The 21,635-nt window shown below is 39.9% G+C and overlaps 1 protein-coding gene across 4 annotated transcripts in view; it reads left to right on the top strand.

The window, feature by feature from the left end:
• The window catches only part of EDC3 (enhancer of mRNA decapping 3), a 52,567-nt gene that overhangs the window by 10,930 nt on the left and 20,002 nt on the right, over nucleotides 1-21,635 (top strand). For all 4 annotated transcript variants that reach the window (XM_082449966.1, XM_082449967.1, XM_082449968.1 and 1 more), the window contains 3 exons: nucleotides 5,570-5,780; nucleotides 9,334-9,650; nucleotides 19,393-19,728. In XM_082449966.1, the coding sequence (XP_082306092.1) occupies nucleotides 5,617-5,780; nucleotides 9,334-9,650; nucleotides 19,393-19,728 (817 nt within the window). In that variant the 5' untranslated portion in view covers nucleotides 5,570-5,616. The remainder of the gene's footprint in view (nucleotides 1-5,569; nucleotides 5,781-9,333; nucleotides 9,651-19,392; nucleotides 19,729-21,635) is intronic.

Below are 21,635 nucleotides of genomic sequence, written 5' to 3'. Positions count from 1 at the left end.
TGCTGCACTAACTATAATTGTGAAAAATGGAATTATCTAAATGCCCATTGAGAAAAAAACTGTGACATGTGAATGCAGTGGAATATGTACAGCATGGAAAATATGCCATTGTACTAAGAAGCTGCCTTTATGCTCTGATTACAAGTATGTAAAATATCCATTATAATCTCTCCGTTGTAAATTCCCCATCTGTAAAATGGGATAGTAAAGTAGCTACCTCATAGAGTTGTCATGATGATTGAAGGAAAGAATGCCCCTAAAGTTTTAGCTCGTTCCTGAGACATAGTAAGTGTGCAATAAATGCTAGCTGCTGCTGTTGTTACACAATGTGATGGTATGTGTATAAAGGCTGTGGGATTATGTGTGTTCCATTCACCTTTTGTTTTCTTAATGGTGATTCCCCCCCCTTCTATTACTTACTTTATTAAATCATCACCAAATTTAAACCATCACCTATATAGGTTTTGAATCTGTCATCTTCTTTCCATCTTCATTTCTTCTGCCTATTCCAGCTTACCACCATCTCTTAAATGGGCTGCTCTAGTTGCCTCCCAGCTGTTCTCCTGCATCTTTTTTATACCTCTTCCAATTTGTATTCTTTAATGATGACTTTTGATGAGCAAGACTTTAAAATTTTGATGAAATCTAATTCATCAGATTTTTTCTTTTATGATTAGTACTTATTTGTGTTTTGGCTAAGAAATCTTTCTCTGCCCTAAGATCACTAAAATATTCTATTTTTTTGTTTTCCCAGTAGCTTTAGTTTTAGCTTTTATGTTTAGATAGTTTATTTCAAATTAATTTTTTGGTATCTATGTGGGATAGGACTAGAACGTTATTTTTTTCTCATATATATCCAGTTGTTCTAGCACCGTTTATTGAAAAATACTTTTTGATTTTTCCATTGATTTATCTTGGTACCTTGATCAGAAGTCAGTTGACCATATGTGTGTAGGTCTATTTCTGGACTCTGTTCTGTTGATCTTGTTGTCTGTCCTCGCACCAATACCACACTGATTTTCTATAGCTTTATAGTAAAACTTGAAATAAGATAGTGTAAAACAACCACCTCTGTTTTTCTTTTATATGATTATTTTGGCTATTCTAAGTATTTTGCATTTCCATATAGATTTTAGGACCAGTTTTTCAGTTTCTCCAAAAAGGCCAGCTGGGATTTTTATTAATATTTGTATTTGATCCACAGATCAATTTGGGGAGAATTGATAACTTTAAGCTCTTCAGTCTGTGAATGTGGTACATCTCTCCATTTATTTAGATCTTCTTTTAATTTTTCTCAGCAGTCTTTCAGTTTTTATCATAGAGGTCCTGCACATTTTTCATTAGATTTATTCCTAAGTATTTTGTTTTTTAATACTATTATAAATAGTATTTTAAAATTTCATTTTCATTTGTTTGTGGCTATTATATAAAATACCGTTGTTTATTTTATATTGAGCATGTGTCCTGTGATCTTGCTAAAGTCATACTAGTAAGATTTTGGGGGGGTACATTCCTTAGGGTTTTCTACATGCACAGTCAATAATACAGTTTACAAATAAAGATAACTTTACATCTTCCTTTCCAATATTTATGCTTTTTATTTCTTTTTTTATTGCACTGGCTAGGACCTAAATATAGTGTTGAATAAGAAGCAGAAGTGGTGAGAGTGGACATTCTTGCCTTGTCCCAGTCTTGCGGGGGAAAGAATTCATTGTTTCACCATTAGTATGATGTTAGCTTTAATTGTTTTGTAGCTGCCACTGCCCCTTTTTTATATCATGGATGGATGTTGAATTTTGTCAGATTATCTTTCTACATTTATTGACATGACCATTCATGATTTCCCATTTACTTTGTTAATGTGGTAGAAGACATTGATTTTTTAAAAAATTGACCTTTTTATTTGAGATAACTGTAGATTCGTATGCACTTGTAAGAAATAATACAGAGAGATTCCATATACCCTACCTGGTTTTCCCCACTGGTGATGTCTTGCAAAACTATAGTACAATATCACTACCAGGATATTGACATTGATATGGTCAAATATAGAATGTTTCCATTACTACAAGGATCCCTCATGTTGCTCATTTATAGTCATCCCTGTTTTCTTCCTGCCTCCCAACACTTCCCTCACCCCTGGGAACCACTAATCTCTTTTCCATTTCTATAGTTTGTCCTTTCAAGAATATTACACAAATGGAATCATACAGAATGTAATCTTTTGGGGTTGGCTTTTTTCACTTTTTCTCCCTGGCATGAATATACCACAGGTTGTTTCACCATTCACACATGGAAGGTCATCTAGGCTGTTCCAGTTTGAGGCTATTAGGAGTAAACCTGATATCAACATTCATGTACAGGTTTTCATGTGCACTTATGTTTTCCTTTCTCTGAGATAAATGACCAGTCGTGCAGTTGCTAGGTCATTGAGGAGTTGCATGTTTAGATTTTTTATAAATTGCCATATTGTTTTCCAGAATGGCTGCACCATTTAGTAGTCCTGTCAGCAATGTACGAGTGTATGAGTAAAGCAGTTTTTCCACATCCTTGCTCGCACTTGGTGTTACTGTTTTTCATTTTAGCCATTCTGGTGGATATGTAGTGATATCTCATTGTGGTTTTAGTTTGCATTTCCCTAATGGTTAATGATGTTGAATATCTTTTCGTGTACTTATTTGCCATCCGTATATCTTCTTTGTTGAAATGTCTTTTTGTGTCTTTTGCCCATTATGGATTGGATTGTTTGTTTTTTTTTTTAACCATTGAGTTTTGAGAGTCCTTTTTAAAAAATTTTTTTAAAAATATTTATTTATTTGGCTGTGCCAGGTCTTAGTTGTGGCACACGGGATCTTCGTTGCAGCATGTGGAATCTTTAGTTGCAGCATGCAGGATTTTTAGTTGTGGCATGTGGGATCTTTAGTTGCGGCATGCGGGATCTTTAGTTGCGGCATGCGAACTCTTAGTTGTGGCATGCAGGATCTAGTTCCCTGGCTAGGGATCGAACCTGGGCCCCCTGCATTGGGAACACGGAGTCTTAGCTACTCCAGGACCACCAGGGAAGTCCCAAGAGTTCTTTATATATTCTAGATACTAGTCATTTGTCCTTGTCAGATAATGCAGTTTGCAAATATTTTCTGCCAGTCTGTAACTTGTCTTTTTTATCCTCCTAACAAGGATCCTCTTGCAGAGCAAAAGTTTTTAATTTTCAAGAAGTCCATCTGATCAGTTTCTCTTTTAATGGATCAAGTCTAAGAACTTTTTGCCTCACCCTAGATCCTGAAGGCTCCTCTTATGCTTTTCCTAAAAGTTTTATAGTTTGACATTTTACATTTAAGTCCATGACCCATTTTGAGTAAATGTATATATAAATTATGAGATTTAGGTCAGTGTTCATTTTCTACTGATGGATATCCATTTATTCCATCACTGTTTGTTTGTTTTAACAACAAAAGCAAGGTATAATTGTATTCTTTCACTGGAGGATACGAAGCCTGATATAGTTATTAAACTAAGTATCTATGTTATTTTATTTTAAAAAATATTGATGTTCTGCTGCTTGAGTCATCAAAGAAGATTGTCTTAATTCTCTTCTGTTGACTTAAAAAATTATTCTTGAATTTTTTTTTTTTTTACATTTTTTGGCTGCATCAGGTTTTTGCCGTGCGTGGGCTTTCTCTAGTTGTGGTGAGTGGGGGCTACTCTTCGTTGCAGTCTGTGAGCTTCTCGTTGTGGTGGCTTCTTGTTGCGGAGCATGGGCTCTAGGTGCGTGGGCTCAGTAGTTGTAGCATGCGGGCTCAGTAGTTGTGGCACGTGGGCCCTAGAGTGCGTGGGCTTCAGTAGTTGTGGCACGTGGGCTCAGTAGTTGCAGCGTCTGGGCTCTAGGGCTCACAGCCTTCAGTAGTTGTGGCGCATGGGCTCAGTAGTTGTGGCTCACGGGCTCTAGAGCTCAGGCTCAGTAGTTGTGGTGCATGGGCTTAGTTGCTCCGCCAGCTGTGGGATCTTCCCCCGCATCATGTGGGATCTTCCAGGCCCAGGGATTGAACCCGTGTCCCCTGCATTGGCAGGTGGATTCTTAACCACTGCACCACCAGGGAAGTCCCTATTCTTGAATATTTTATATACTTGTTTTATAGTCTATATTTTGATATAATAAAATTACCTATGTGGAGAATTATAGTAATATATATTATTAGTGAGTTGTACCCTGTATGGACATGAATTAAATCTCTTTCTGTGTTTTTGCCTTAATTTTTTATCTGACATCTCTGTTGCAACCCTTTTGTTTCTTTTCTTTTTTTTTGGCCGTGTTGGGTCTTCGTTGCTGCACGCGGGCTTTCTCAGTTGCAGCGAGCGGGGTCTACTCTTCATTGTGGTGCACAGGCTTCTCGCTGCAGTGGCTTCTCTTGTTGCAGAGTATGGGCTCTAGGCGTGTGGGCTTCAGTAATTGTGGCTAATGGGCTCTAGAGCACAGGCTCAGTAGTTGTGGCGCATGGGCTCAGTTGCTCTGTGGCTTGTGGGATCTTCCCAGACCAGGGCTCAAACCCGTGTCCCCTTCATTGGCAGGCGGATTCTTAACCACTGTGCCACCAGGGAAGCCCAATCATTGGTTTTAAACCTTTCTTCTTTTCTAATATAAGCATTTATATTAGAAATAGATAAATATATAAATTTCCTTGAAACACTATTTTAAGTGCATCCCATAAATGTTGATATGTTCTATTTTCATTTTCATTGAGTTTGAACTGTTTTCTGTTTTTTGGCCACGTGGCATGGCGTACAGGATCTTAGTTCCCCGACCAGGGATCGAACCCGCGCCCCCTGCAGTGGAAGCGCGGAGTCTTAACCACTGGACTGCCAGGGAAGTCCCGAATTTGAACTATTTTCTAACTGCCCTTTTGATTTCTTCTTTGACCCATAGGTTATTTAGAAATGTCTTGCTTAATTTCCAGATATTTTGGGATATTTGAAATATCTTATTATCAACTTCAAATTTAATTCTGTTATGGACAAAGAGCATACTCTGTCTGATTTCAGTCCTTTGAAATGAATTGATACTAGTTTAAGGCCCAGCATGTGTTGGTGAACTTGAAAAGAATGTTATTCTGTAGTTTGGTGTAGTGTTCTCTAATGCCTTCAGTCAGCTTTTTTAAAAAAAATTTTGTCCACAATTTTTCATTATCATCAGCAAGAGGGTTAGTCTGATATGAGCTACTGTGACTACCAACATTATTATTTAATATATTGTTTCTTATTTATTCTCTTTGAAAGCATTCTGGTGGCAGATATATTAAAATATAATGTTATAAACAGGTGATAGTTCTTGTGATTTGATGTCCAGGTAAATATTTATCCAGTACATGTGGTTTAAAGCAGTTATAAGATCTATATATATAATGGTATTGCTTATTCATTAGTATGCTTACTCCTACTAAAAAAAAAGCTTTATTTTTTTATGCTTTATTACCTCAATTAAGGATGTGATAGAATATATATTATTGAGCAACACCTGGTACAGACCTGATATAATGTTTGGTGAATTTTATTAAAGATTTATCTGTTTCTCAAGGTACACTGCATTGTTCCTTCTCTCCGCGGTGGTCTCACATCTGAAACATGGCTACGGATTGGCTGGGCAGTATTGTGTCCATCAACTGTGGAGATAGCTTGGGTGTCTATCAGGGAAGAGTATCAGCAGTGGATCAGGTCAGCCAGACCATTTCTCTCACCCGGCCTTTCCACAATGGAGTGAAGTGCCTTGTGCCAGAAGTCACTTTCAGGTGAGTATCCTGATTCTTCCAAATCCAGTCTGGTGATCTGTGGAGCTTGACCTAGGTCTCATTGCCAATATTCTCTTGCATAGGGCTACTTTTGAGTAGAGTCTTATCAGGGGTGAGATTTTGCAATCTTAGATGTTATAGTTCTACTCTTTCAGCAGAGACTTTGTGTCGTAATTAGCTTTCAGCTAATGATTCAGGGTTTGTGAAACATTTTTCTTATCTCTGTCAAACATGCAATATTATATTTAAATGCGTCAAATTCAGAATAATATTTCTGTTTTCTTTTATGGTTTCAGATTTCCTTTCTCAGTTTTGTATTATTTGTGCTTTCTTACGTCTAAGGTCTTTATTGATCCCCCCCGCCCCACCATGTAACTATCTCTCTTTGTAGATTTATATTATGATTTATCTCCAGAGGCACACTGTAGCCAGTAGCTGAAGTTCTTAGCTACAGGAATGTATTTTTCTTAGTGTTTGCTAACAGATCTCAACCTTAGATGTCTCCACATCCCTCTTTTCACAAGTTTGACAGAAACCTCCCTTTCTTATGTTTTGTTTTGTTTTGTTTTGTTTAAAAAAGAGACTGGGGCTTCCCTGGTTGCGCAGTGGTTGGGAACTCACCTGCCAGTGCAGGGGACACGGGTTTGAGCCCTGGTCCGGGAGGATCCCACATGCCGTGGAGCGGCTAGGCCTGCAAGCCACAACTACTGAAGCCTGCGTGCCTGGAGCCCGTGCTCCACGGCGGGAGAGGCCACCGCGATGAGAAGCCCGTGCACCGCAACAAAGACCCAGTGCAGCCAAAAATAAATAATAAATTAATTAATTTAAAAAAAAAAAAAGAAGAGGGGCTTCCCTGGTGGAGCAGTGGTTGAGAATCTGCCTGCCAATGCAGGGGACACGGGTTCGAGCCCTGGTCTGGGAAGATCCCGCATGCCACGGAGCAACTGGGCCCGTGAGCCACAATTACTGATCCTGCGCGTCTGGAGCCTGTGCTCCGCAACAGGAGAGGCCGCGATGGTGAGAGGCACGCGCACCGCGATGAAGAGTGGCCCCCACTTGCCGCAACTGGAGAAAGCCCTCTCACAGAGACGATGACCCAACACAGCCATAAATAAATAAATTAATTAATTAAAAAATAAAAAAATAAAAGAAGAACATTTAAATAACCAAAAAATCTTTAAAAAAAAAAAAAAGAGACTGTCTGGCAAGAGCTTCCTTGACTTCCTAAACAACATCCACATGTAACCTTTTCTGTAGGTGTATCCATTCTTATTGCTTATCTCCTCTGAAGTCTTCATGGAAGAAATATCCTTTGTGTTCAGGGCTAACGTTATCGTGCGTATGCTTTACGTGCTATCCTTTTCTATCTCCTTTTCTTTTGTGTCCTCACTTGCAACTTTTATACTGTCTCTTCTCTTCGCTTTCTAACATTCCCAGGCTTCCCCCATAGTAAAAACACTCCCCCCTTCCCCCCCCCCCAACACACACCTTGCATTTGCCACTAGGTATTGCCCTGTCATTTCCCTTCTCTTTGTTCTCACAATTATTTTCAGAGCAAAATACAGTTGACCCTTGAACAATGAGGAGGTTAGGGCGCCAACTGCCTGCACCATCGACAGTCTGTGTATAACTTTACATTTGACCCTCAGTATCCATGGTTCTGTCTCTGCAGATTCAACCAACCATGGATCATGTGGTACTATAGAATGTGTTTAGTTGGAAAAAAAAAATCCATGTATAAGTGGACCTGCACAGTTCAAACTGTGTTGTTCAAGGGTCAACTGTAGTCTGCTTTCATTCCCTTTGTGGCCTGGTCCCTCTAGGCCCTCCCTACTCCACCATTGTCTTTTTTCCAACTTTACCATCTTGCTGAAGTAGCTTTTGCCAAGTGCCAAATGCAGTAGAGTGTCTCAATTCTAATCTTACTCAAATGTGCCCTAACTGTTGGAATGGCCTCTTCTTTTTGTTTCTTTGTCACCCCTTGGGTTTTCTTGCCATATATTCCTCCATTCCTTTATACACCTTCCCCCCACCCCTCACCCCCAGATTCCTTTTCTTCTCACTTTTTAAGATGGGGTTAGTCAAAGTTCTATCTTTGGCTCTTTTCTGAGTCTGTATTCTCTCTAGACAGTCTCATGTGTACCTTCTTACACATTAGTGAGATCCCAAATCTTTAATTTAGACCCATTATCTGAGTTCCATACACTTTAATTGTCTACTGGTCATTTCCAGGTGGATATCCCACAGAATATCCTAAATTTAAGATTTTCAAAGCTGAGCTCATTATGTTATCTGCAGATTTCTCCCTCCCAAGGTGTACCCTTAATTAGTGACTAACGACACCTTTCACCCAAGTTAGAAGCTTAGGAGTCATAATAAATTCTTTCTCTTGATCTTCATGTTCAGTTAGTTACCAAATTCTGTGGATTCCAAGTGTTATTTGGTTCTGCCCTCCCCTCTCTCTTTGCATTGTCACTTCCCCTCTTATTTCTTGCCTCATCTCCTAACTGGTGACCCTGTGTCTAGTTTCTCCACCTTCCTTACAGCCACCAGGAAAATCCAGTGTGATTATGATCTGATTCCTAATTTCCTCCACAGCCTTAGCTCCTAATGGCCCTCCATAAGCATTTTGCTCTTCAGTAACACTGTGACATTTGCAGGTCCTCAAATGGCCCACATTTTCTCAATCTCTGAGCCTTGGCCTAAGATGCCCCTCTCCCTACCATACTCTGCTTGGCCAACTCTTATTTTCCTTCCCTGACCAGACTTAGCTTAAGCGCTTCATCTATCTCTGCCAGACTCACATGTATTTTGCTTTGGGGAGCTCTAGTCCCCTGTACACACTTCTGTCATAGTATTTAACACTTTTGATTACCTACTTGAATTTTCTGCCGACCAGACTGCGAGTTCCTTGTGGGCATGTAATGCTTTTCATATCTATATACCCCACTCCTAGTACAGGGCTTACCATATGGTAAGTACTCTGTGTATACCTATCGAATGAGCAGGTGAGTGAATGAATGAAAAAAAACTATTAAGCAGTCTAGAAATCTAAGATGTTAATGATAGTTTTGTGATTAACAATAGGTCTCTTTATTTTTTACTGAAGTATAGTTGATTTACAATGTTGTGCTAATTTCTGCTGTACAGCAGAGTGACTCAGTTATACATATGTATACATTCTTTTCTATACTCTTTTCCATTATGGTCTATCCCAGGACACTGAATATAGTTCCCTGTGCTTTACAGTAGGACCTTGTCCATCCATTCTATATGTAATAGTTTGTATCTCCTAACCCCAAACTCCCAGTCCATCCCTCCCCCTCCCCAACTCCCCCTTAACAATAGGTCTCTTTAAAGGCCAGTGCTGTGTCAGTTGAATGTCAGTGGCTGAGCCTTGTCTTTAAGTGCTCTACTACCTTTTCTAGGTTTTGCCTCTGATGACTCATTGAAATGCAGCCCTGCAAAGGTGTAGCTGGTTGCTATTGATCCCAGTTTCATCTCTGTTATCACTATTATAATTTTGAGACTTGGACTCTTTTGTATATTTCAGGGCAGGTGACATAACGGAATTAAAAATTCTGGAGATACCAGGTCCTGGAGAAAACCAACATTTTGGAGACCTTCATCAGACAGAATTAGGCCCCTCTGGTGTTGGGTGCCAAGTAGGTGTCAATCAGAATGGCACGGGCAAGTTGGTCAAGAAGCCAGCCTCTTCCAGCAGTGCCCCTCAGAACATCCCTAAGAGGACAGATGTGAAGAGCCAAGATGTTGCCGTCTCTCCCCAGCAGCAGTGCTCAAAGAGCTATGTGGACAGGCACATGGAATCCTTGAGTCAGTCCAAAAGTTTCCGTCGTCGGCACAACTCTTGTAAGTTGGATCAAATTAATATGTCTTCTTAATCTGATGTTTCCTGTCTACTTATCCACTTCTGTTCTTTAAATAAGTCATTTATTACCCTAATAAAAAAAGGATGCTGGCAGAGCTTCACAAAAATATAGCATGTTTCTTTTCTTCCGGAGCTAGTTCGTCAAGATATTAAAGGGAAAGGAAATGAGCTGTTAGAGACTCACACCAGCTCCCTGCCCTCTCCCACCACTTCCCTTCCTTCAAAAAAAGTCAGTGATCTGCCTAGAGTTCACATAGACAAAAGTGATGTTGTTTTTAATCTGGTAACTGGTGGTAGTAGTGATGTCTGGGTTGAACCTGCACTAAAGCTGTTCTGGGGATTCTTGAATAACTTCTCTTTTTGTGATTTGACTCCCATCCTCAGTTAGAGGAGAGGAAGGGACGGGCCTAGACATCTCTGTGATCTTACAATTTCTGACAGACACAGTTTTAAATTTGCTGTGTTCACTGTACCTGCCGGCACACCAAGGAGGGCATACACTGGTGTGTGTTAATGCCCAGTTTTATTTGGTAACTGACAAATTGTTGAATGTCATTTGCTCATTATAGAACCATAGTTAATTCACTAGAATCAGGTATGCTCTTTAACATATTGAATATTTACTAAAATAATGTTATAATAATGAATTATAGCAGATTCACTAGAATCTGTGTGGCCCTTCAGAAGCCAGCATTTTTAAGTTTTGAAAGTGCCTGATTCCGTGAATAAACTATTGAAATTTTGAGGAAAAAAAAAAAAGGTATTTCAAGGCACTTTTCCTTCATTGCTTCTTAAATAACTCTCTGAATTGACAATGATTGAAGATCTGAGACTGAAATTGAGTTGTTAGTTCTTCTGTATCCTTTGAAAAACTGTAGAATTATTGGATACAAAATGACTTTTTCTATTTAGACTTCAACCTTCTGTACTTTGCTTCATTCTCTCTTTAAGAAAAAAAACAAAACAAAACTTTTTTCTAAATAAATAAAAAGGTAGAACCAATGTACTGAGCTTCGAGGTTGATGTACCTGCCCTTTAAAAAAAAAAACAAAAACACCTGTTTTCTTTACCAAAAAATTGACTCTTTGTTAAGTTCGAATGTTCAAGCAGTTTATAATCTCTCATGTACTTGTAGATAATCTTCATTAGCAATTTGTAAATTACTTTTTTCACACATATTTTCCCCGTTATTAACATCTTAACATTAGTATGATACATTTGTTACATTTAATGAACCAGTGTTGATACATTAACCAAAGTCTATATTTTATTCAGATTGCCATAGTTTTTACCTCATGTCCTTGTTACAGACTCTCATCCAGCATACCACGTTACATTTAGTAGTCATGTCTTCTCTTAGCTCTGACAGTTTCTCAGACTTTCATTGTTTTTGATGACCTAGACAGTTTTGATGAGCACTGGTCAGCTATTTTGTAGAATATTCCTCAATTGGTATTTGATGTTTTTCTCATGATTAGACTGGGGTTATATGCTTTTGGGAGGAAGACCACAGAGAGAAAGTGTCATTTTCATCACATCATATCAAGAATATGTACTGTCACCATGGTTTATGACTTTTGATGTTGACCTTGATTGCCTGGCTGAGGTAGTGTGTGTCAGAGTTCTCCTCTGAAGTCACTATGTACAGCCCACACCTAAGGCGTAGAGACTTATGCAGAATATCTACATAAGTTACTTGGAATTCTTCTGCATCAGAGGTTTGTCTCTTCTCTCTCATTTGTTTTTATCATTTATTTTTATCAGTATGGACTTATAAGTATTTATTTTATACTTTGGCTTATAATTCAATACCACTTTATTTTGGTACTCAGATTGTTTCAGCTTTGGATGCTGAGAGCTCTTCCAGTTGGCTACTGTGTACCTTTGACATGCTCCCATCATTGTGGGTGGGTTTTTTTTTTTCCCCCCAGTACTTCCTTACTTTCTGGCACTACAAGGTGCTCCAGGTTTATCTTTTAAATTTCCTGCCCCAACCCTAGAATCAGCCGTGTCCCCAAGGAGCCTTGTTTCCTTTTACTGGAGAATGGTATTACAAACCACAGTCTAGCCACTAGATGTGCTCATTGCTACTGGGTGTCGCCCTTCAGCTGACAGAGCAGGAAAATGTATATGTGTATACTCAACCAGTGTATGTACACATATCTGTAAATACTTCTATATGTAACCTTCACTACTATAATATTAAGCTAAATACGAGTTCATAGTGATGTGTCCAAGTCTAATCCATGACCACGTGGGTCATTCTAGCCTCCTCCTTATCTGTAACCTCTCCCTCCAACTGTGAGAAACCCATACTATCTGCCATCCATTGACTTAAATTATTCAATTCCAATATACAGTATCAGAATTACTAACCCTAATCCATACTCCCACCCCCTTCATTGACTTGTTTCATGTATTCGTAACAGATTGTTTCCTTACATTCAGCATTTCATCCTTGGACCCTCCAACCTCCTCAGTGATTTTTTAAAAAAATTTGCATGCATTAAGGCTCACTCTTTGTGCTCTAAAGTTCTGTGGGTTTTAACAAGTACATAGTATCTTGTATCTCTCATTACAGTACTCTGCAGAATCGCCTGTGTTTCACCTATTCCGTCCTTCCCCTTTTCTCTCAGGGACCGCCCGCCGCCCCCCCTCCCCCAGCAACTACTGATCTTTTTACCCTCCACCTCTGTAGTTTTGCCTTTTCCAGAATATCACATAATTAAAATCACATAGTATGTAGCCTTTTCAGCCTAGCTTCTTTCACTTGATATGTATTTAAGATTCATCCATGTCTTTTTGTGGCTTGATAGCTCATTTCCTTTTATTGCTGAATAATATTCCATTGTATGGATATATCAGGACATCTTGGTGGCTTCCAGCTTTTGGTGATTATGAATAAAGCCGCTGTAAATATTTGTGTGCAGGTTTTATGTGGACACAAGTTTTTAGGTGAGTTGGGTAAATACCTAGGGGTGTGATTGCTGGGTGTTATGGTCAGACTGTCAGTTTGTTTCTTTTTCTTTTCTTCCCCCATTACTAACGATTATAGCAACTCTCTTGAAAGAGTACAGTTAACTTCAAAACAAGTAATTTATTTGATCTTTAACAAGTCACTCTGATATAGTAAAAAGTGGGGTCACTCTCAAAAGTATACTCTGGTTGGGCTTCCCTGGTGGTGCAGTGGTTAAGAATCAGCCTGCCAATGTGGAGGACACGGGTTCGAGCCCTGGTCCGGGAAGATCCCACATGCTGCGGAGCAACTAAGCCCATGCGCCACAGCTACTGAAGCCCACGCCGTGCCTAGAGCCCATGCTCCACAACAAGAGAAGCCACTGCAATGAGAAGCCCGTGCACCGTAACAAAGAGTAGCCCCCGCTCGCCGCAACTAGAGAAAGCCCACGCACAGCAACGAAGACCCAACGCAGCCAAAAAAATAAAACTAAAAAATTTTTTTAAAAAATTAAAAAAAAAAGTGTACTCTGATTGACACTTCTTCTGCTTTCGCTGTTTGATCCATTCCCCTTTCCTAGATTATTAAGTGCATTTAAATAAGGTAAAGAGATCATGGGCAGTAAACTGTTAGACTCTCTTTTCGAGAATTTCTTTTGAATCCAGATTTGTGTGGAAGATGTCTGTGGCCTGGGAATTTGATGATGTGATGTGGCTCAGAATTGGTTTGTGATAGAAAACAGAGCTACATTTATTTATCTGGTCAGTGAACCCTGTAAGGTAAGTAGGAAGGTCTGCCGGAGATTGACTGACTTAGCATTTATGTAGCATTTTAAGGATTCCAAGGAAGTAGATTGGTTTCTTCCCACCACAGTTGTAATGTAGATTATTAATGTTTTTTTCATGGATGAGTGAGAAATGGAGATTAAGTATTTTTCTCATTAGAGATCTCTAAATCAAATTTTCTCTGGTATATGTACATTGATGTTGAGACTAATAGATTGATAAAGCTATAAGAATATAATCTCTCGTTGATTCTGGCTTTTAATTGTTCTTTCAAAGTTAGTAATAAGTTGTTGACGGATTTGTTGGTTCTAGTTACCTAATCCAAAACTGATGAGAGATTTAGCACATGCAGATCTTAATCTCTTCTTTTAGGTTGTAAAAGAAGGGAGGGTGGAAGGGTGGTTATAAAGAGTAGTTCCTGTGACCTTGGTCGTTGAACTTGACCACTTAGAATATTTGTCAAGTGGATGAATGGAGCATCAGTCCCAGGGAGCAGAGGGAAACCTCCTGAGGCCTGTTATATGGTCTGTTTAGTGTAACAGTGATCCCACCATCTGAGGCCCTAAAGTTATTTTTTGCTAAGTTTTCATGGTCCTTCTGAGGTTCTAATGTGACTTCTTAACCTCCTTGGATGTGCTTCATATACCCACCAGACTTGAAAACCCTGGTGCTGCTGCTGGAGCCCAAGAAGTTGACTGATTACCAGGGCCTGGAATTTGGGAGTTGAAAACAAGGTACCAGATACTCTCAGGAACCTGCTCACAAAGCCCATTGAGTCTGGCACTAAAACATTTGTAATTTGACCTTCAGGTGCCCTTTAGCGTGCTGTAAGTGCAGGACAAAGTTCCCCTTTACAATATGTGTGTGACAAAAACCAATAAATAAGTGGCACTGAGTGTTACACAACAATGGGTTTGTTATAAGTTGTCCTGGCCAAAGGGCCTCTGTGCCAAAGGCTGGCAGCAAAATGGCACAGGAAGGCGGCCAGCCTCTAGTCTTAACACACACTTGGCCCTTGTAATTGAAAGGTAAAGAAATCTGGGAAGCATTGTTTATCTTTTCCAGAGGAAGTGCTTTTCTCTCCTAGTGGCCAAAGGCCAGTTTAATACAGAGCCAGGCCCTTTGGGCTGAATAAGCCAAGTATTGAGACAGCTTATTGACCCAGGACTTCCCAATATTTGTTTTAAGGTATGAGGGAAGGGAAGAATAAGAGACAACTGAGAATTTTAGCCTGCCTTTCATTTGCTTTATATTCTCTTTTTCTTGCTGACCTATGGTGTCAGTATTTCCTCTTGGAAATTTTTTTCACTGTCTGCTTTCCTGACAGTGTTTGGAACATAGCTGATCCTTAGTGTATCTTTGTCAAATGAATGAATGGAAGATCTTTAGTCAGAGGGAGCATGAGAAAATACTTGATACTTTCTAAAGTCAGAACTGTGGGTTTGTAAGTTACGTTTGTAGAGTCTGTGGCCAAGCCAAAAATGATTTCCCGTTTTGCTTCTTTTACTCTGTCTTCTCTACCATTGATTAACTGCTTGTCTTCATCTGTCATTTTGATAGGTCCAGGATAGTTCATTGTCAGTTCATAATGGACATGACTGAACTGCTTTCCTGTGAAGCCCTTGCCTCATACTCCCTCTTGAATCATTGTTGACTTCATCTTCCTGTCCTTTTCAGTCACGCAACACACTTGGCATAGTTTTTGCTGGTTCCCTTTCTTTCTCATAGTCTCAAGTTGTCTTTTTTTTATAACCTCTTTAGAGGCTTTTGTTGTTTGGGTTTTTTTTGTTTTTTGTTTTTTGATGTGACTGTTTTGATTTCATAATTCACCAGAGATTCTTGTTTACTTATGGTGGACCAGGCATAGTATTGGCTGACAGGTCTGAATGACAAGTGACACACTTAACACCTTGAATAGAACAGAGATTCAAAGAATTCTGGTTACATTCAGTTAATTAAAAAAAATTTTTTTTTATTTTAATGGCAGTCATAGTTGGAGAGAATACCTGTGAGAGGCATGATGTAGAGCAGACTGAGCAAACTTTTTCTGTAAAGGATCAGATATTAAATAGGTTAGGCCTTGCAGGCCATAAGGTCTCTGTTTCAAACATTTAACTTTGTCTTTGTAGTACATAAGCAGCCTTAGACAATATGTAAACAAATGAATGTAACTGTGTTCCAGTAAAACTTTATTTACAGAAACAGGCAGTGTTTGGGCTGGATTTGGCCCCAGGGCTATGATGTAGAGTATACACTTAGGGTGAAGTTAATCAGTGGTAGTCCATATGGATTCATATTTGGAATAACCTTGATTACTTTTTAATTTGGGAGGCTGTCTTCTTAGATCTGATTAGATTAAATTTTTAAAACAGTCTGGTTAAAGAAGCCTATAAGAGAAATAGAGGGGGCTTCCCTGGAGACGCAGTGGTTGAGAATCTGCCTGCTAATGCAGGGGACACGGGTTCGAGCCCTGGTCTGGGAAGATCCCACATGCCGTGGAGCAATTAGGCCCGTGAGCCACAATTACTGAGCCTGCGCGTCTGGAGCCTGTGCGCCGCAACAAGAGAGGCCACGATAGTGAGGGGCCCGCGCACCGCGATGAAGAGTGGCCCCCGCTTGCCACAGCTAGAGGAAGCCCTCGCATAGAAACGAAGACCCAACACAGCCCAAACAATAAATAAATAAATAAATAATAATAAAAAAAAAGAGAAATAGAGGAAGTGTTATCTCTGCCATTCTCTTGTTCACTTATAATTGCATTATTAGTATTATCTTTAATGCATAGCTGCTTTTTTTTTGTTTGTTTGCACTGCACGGCATGTGGGATCTTAGTTCTCCAACCAGGGATTGAACCCGCACCCCCTACATTAGAAGCATGGAGTCTTAACCACTGGACCGCCAGGGAAGTCCCAATACATAGCTTTTTTATAGGAATCTTTTAAAGCGACTTACTCATTTTTGTATGCTTTAGTAGTTAAAAATGTATATAGTTGCTCAGTGTGAATGTACTTAATGTTATCGAACTGTACACTTAAAAATGGTTTAAATGGTAAATTGTATGTTATGTATATTTTACCACAATTTAAAAATTTTGATGTAAATCCACTTGGACACACTTCTTGTTATGGAACATCATTCATTCCTCAGATAGTTCAAATACTGGCAGTGATTGGGTGGCATGAAACCTCATAAGGGTGCCAATTTCCATCTGTACATTAAGTTCATAAGGCTTAATTTCTTCCTGTTTTTAGTTAAAAGAAAGAATAAATAAAATATTCAATATCTTCTCTCTGCATCCCAGTGGATCATCCTTTGCACTCCTGGGTATGCACACAACCACTGGAGAGAGACCACTGGGCCAGAGACCTATTTCCTAATAATCTTGATTTAATATTTTTTATTTTTTAAAATAAATTTACTTATTTGGCTGCGTTGGGTCTTCATTTCTGCGTGTGGGCTTTCTCTAGTTTTGGCGAGCGGGGGCTACTCTTCGTTGCGATGCACAGGCTTCTCATTGCAGTGGCTTGTTGTGGAGCGTGGGCTCTAGGTGCATGGGCTCAGTAGTTGTGGAACATGGGCTCTAGAGCGCAGGCTCAGTAGTTGTGGCGTACGGGCTTAGTTGCTTCACGGTATGTGGGCTCTTCCCAGACCAGGGCTCGAACCCGTGTCCCCTGCTTTGGCAGGCGGATTCTTAACCACTGCGCCACCAGGGAAGTCCCTATTGATTTAACATTGAGGCAATACATTGATAATCCTACAAACTGGACTTTTTTCTCTAGTTCTTCCCTTGCCTACATACATTGCTAATGGTGTTATCCTGACCTTGTATTTTCATTCTTTTTTTTTTTTTTAAACAGTATTTAACAGTATTTACATTCTAATTAGACAGTCTCTGTCTTTTTTTTTTTTTTTTTTTTTAATTTATTTATGGCTGTGTTGGGTCTTCGTTTCTGTGCGAGGGCTTTCTCTAGTTGCGGCAAGCGGGGGCCACTCTTCATCGCAGTGCGTGGGCCTCTCATTATCGCGGCCTCTCTTGTTGCGGAGCACAGGCTCCAGACGCGCAGGCTCAGTAATTGTGGCTCACGGGCCTAGTTGCTCCGCGGCATGTGGGATCTTCCCAGACCAGGGCTCGAACCCGTGTCCCCTGCATTGGCAGGCAGATTCTCAACCACTGCACCACCAGGGAAGCCCTGTATTTTCATTCTTGTTCTCCCATTCCTAACCCAGCTCTGTTTCTCATCCATATTGCTGTAGCACTTTATATAAACTTCTATTATAATTCTCATTATATTGTATTTTAGTTATTTGCTTATATATCTCTCCTCCTTCCTTTTTGGGTAGCATGTCTTGGTTATGTACTATATTCCCGGTACCTGGCTGTGGCACACAGCATGCTCTCACTAAATGTTTTTATCAAATTATCAGAACTAGAACTTAACCCAGACTTTGACAAGCTTCTCAGTGGTTCGTAATCTCAGCTGTTCATGGTGACTCAGCCAACTCTTCCTCCCCTTCATAATTTTGGTCAGCCTTAGGTTTTTCTCAGAGGCCTAAATCTCATCCTAACTGCCAGCATAGCCCTTTTCCATACCAATATTTGGCATTAGGAAGACTTAGACATGAGTTATATTTGCATAGTATATATCTTTCAGAATAATTATTGTAATTGATCTTGCTGATGTTGATTGATAACATTAAACAAATATTTATTGACTGACTCCTATGTACTAGAAACCCTGCTGGGGGTACCACAGTGATCATTTTACACACAAGGAAATTGAGAAGTTGGGTGATAGGTATAAGATTATACAACACGCAAATAGATCCTAGGTCTCGTGACTCATGGTCCATTGGATAGAAGGGAGTTGCTGTGAGAAAAGTTAGAGCAGTATAGTTGGGATGATACGTGTGAGGGGGTTTGCTCATGATCATCCTAACCTCTTCTTGAGTATTTTCAATAATTGAGGAGCTTGTTCTCACAAAAGGAAGTGCATGATGTTTATCCAGACTATGTTGGCAGTTCCATTTGCCATACCAGTCAGCTGGTCCATCCTTTCAGGGTGGTCAGATGGGGCTCAAACTATAAATTCAGTTCAGGATTCTCTGGGAAGGGATGGTTTGGAGAATTCTGTGGGGTCTTCTGCCTTGGCTGCTAGAGGAGTAGTTGACTGATACGTGGTGGCCAAACAGAGTTTCAGAGACAGAGAGTGACTGACTGCTGTGGTGTTGATATGCATCTTGGTGTGCCCTCTACAGGATCAGGTCAATATGGTCCTTGTCGTCATTTGATGGTTCAGAAATTGCCTTCCTAGAAGTGGTAAAATTTTGAGAAAAGAGTTCACATTAACCAAAAGTTATAAAAACAGGCCTGTAAATCAAAATATATCAACTTATAGTGGTAGATGTATATCTGGCTCAAGGTCTGGAATCTGTCTAAACCCAGGGATTCCCTCCTACTGGGGTAGCCTGAGACTGAGTTAAAAAATCAAAAGATTGCTTGCTTGGTAAGCATGGAATTCAGAGCCACTTGAATAAGATCTTCCTGTGAGCTTCAGGTTATGAGGACTTGGCCTTCTTTTACTCTGGGGGTATTTCTCTCTTAATTAACTGCTGGACATTCAGAATCAAACCACCCAGACCTGTGGGAAGAGACTGCTGTATTCTTGCCCTTCCACTTTTTTGGTATATTCAGTTGTCAAAAAAGCCTCAGTCATTACCAATTCCCTTATGAAGAGCAGAGCTTAAGATTTCCAGACGCACTGCTTATTTCATATTCACTGTTAGTCGGGTAATATACGAAATCTATTATTCCATGAGATTTGTGGTAATTTTTTCTACTTAATGTGATTTAGGAATAGCTTTACCTTATACCATTTTCACATTGATTCCTGTAACACTGTCCACAAAGGACTAATGTATTTTCCACTTATAAATGAGCACTTTATGTGGGCACACTGACTTTAATCCCTTTTTTTTCTCCAGGGTCATCTAGTAGCAGGCACCCAAATCAGGCAACTCCAAAGAAAAGTGGCTTAAAGAACGGCCAGATGAAGAATAAAGATGACGAGTGCTTTGGGGATGATATTGAGGAGATCCCAGATACAGATTTTGATTTTGAAGGGAACCTGGCCCTTTTTGACAAAGCAGCTGTGTTTGAGGAGATTGATACTTATGAGAGGAGAAGTGGTACCCGTTCCCGGGGCATCCCAAATGAGAGGCCTACTCGGTACCGCCATGATGAGAACATCCTGGAGTCAGAGCCCATCGTCTATCGTCGGATCACAGTGCCCCACAACGTGAGCAAGGAGTTCTGCACAGGTAAGTTAACCCCACACACATCCCACTGGCTGCTCTTCCTTTTTTTTTTTTTTTTTAATACTTGAAACAGAATGACCCAGATTCTGAGTCAGAGTCTTGTAGTAGGAATTAACTCAAGGGGCATGGTGGTTGGCCCATTATATTGTCTTTTAGAGACTGTGGCCAATATAGCATCCTACCTACCACTAGGCTGGGGTGGGGGCTGATTTCTCTACATGTCCATTTTTATCCTGTACCTGGCAGGATCTGGTCTGCTGTTAAGTATGTTATGATTAACAACTAAAGGCATAGAGGCTGACTATCTAGATTGACATAGTCAGCTCTATTTTTACTTTGGCTTCCCTGTTTCTGCCTGTAGATTTTACCAGAAGTTCAACTCTGCTTCACTGGTTGTTTGCTGGGGTAAGAAATAGAGCTGAGTAGTTGAAACCATTGGCTAAAATTAGGGTTTCAATAAATTACATTTGTTTACTGCACTGTCCTCATCTCCTGCTAACCCTGGTCATTGAGGGTTGGCTAGTCATAATGCTTATGTGACAGTGTAGTGCCTTGGTAATTAGGTAGGTCACTGTGTATGATAGCCTAGTCTGTTAACTCAGTGATTTTTAAGTTTGTGGTTTTGTTTTATCTTTTAGCATTTGGATCTTTTCTTCAAACATGGCATTTGAGGCAGCTGTAGGACAGGTGGTCTACCTCGTCCCTGTCTCTGTCCCTTCCCCCCAAACTTATTATTAACTGGGCTTCTTAGATTACAGATTGAAACTATTGTTGTTAAATGATCTTAGGAGCTAAAGGAGGAATCAGTCATTTTAATAAGTATAATAATCATCTGAAGTCTTGGAGTCTTGAATATAGGGAATATAAACCTTGAATGCTAGTAGCAGTTACAGGGAAATTTATGGAGACAGCTTAGTTACATATGGGGGAAAATCAGAGATATGGCATGGCATTTTTGTAAACATCAGTAGGGCTCTGTGGTATTTGGTTTTGCTGAGTGTAAAAGCTTCCATGTGAAAAAAAAGAAATAAACAGGTTGTCAGGTTAAGAAAGACTACTAATTTCTGTCTTTCACTATCAGACTCTGGCAGGCACGCCTCTTTACTAAGGTAGTTTCCTTAAGTGACACTGACAGTGTGAGTTGCTGAACTCCTTTGATTTTTATCACCTATGTTAAGGCAAACAACCTAGCTCAGAATCAGGCTTAATTTAAATTGCCAGGTTTTAAGCTTTTCAAAGGCAGCTATCATCCAGCAGGTCTGGTTGTATACTCAGATCCTGCCGTCCATCCACTTTTTTTTTTTTTTAACATCTTTATTGGAGTATAATTGCTTTACAATGGTGTGTTAGTTTCTGCTGTATAACAAAGTGAATCAGCTATACATACACCGTCCATCCACTTTTGACTGTTCTCCTTTTTACTGCCCTCAGTGGCAAAATAAGCTGCCTCTACTGGTAACTCTCTGGAAGCTGAGGTGGTTGGGTCGTGCCGTATGTGATTTCCCTGAAATTCCTGAGCTTGGGGAGATTATAGCCTGCCTTGGAGTGAAGTGGCTAACAGGGAGAGAATAGCAATAAGAATCAGGAAAGATTCTCAGATCTAAAAGAGCCTAAGAAAACATTTGCCAAAGTAGACAACAGGAGAGGTGGGAATTTTTCTTCCTACATACTCTTATCTCCTCAGCTTAATGTTCACACTTTGTTTAATGACAGAAGTGAAAGTTCCCTCCTCTCATATTTTTCCAGAATTGCCATTAACAGACATACTACAAACCACATGTGCTAGGCATTGGCCAAGAACTCGGATATGGCGGCTTGTGGTGTGTAGCAACCAGCTGCGTTTCACTGGAGCATGACAGTGAGGGTACAAGAGGCCCTATAGCCTCATGCCATCTGGTTTTTCTCTTTGT

This window comes from Balaenoptera physalus, assembly GCF_965194825.1.
Source record: "Balaenoptera physalus genome assembly, chromosome: 2".
Classification (NCBI taxonomy): domain Eukaryota; kingdom Metazoa; phylum Chordata; class Mammalia; order Artiodactyla; family Balaenopteridae; genus Balaenoptera; species Balaenoptera physalus.
The sequence above is the reverse complement of the archived record's forward strand: the minus strand, read 5'-3'. Positions and strand labels throughout refer to the sequence as shown.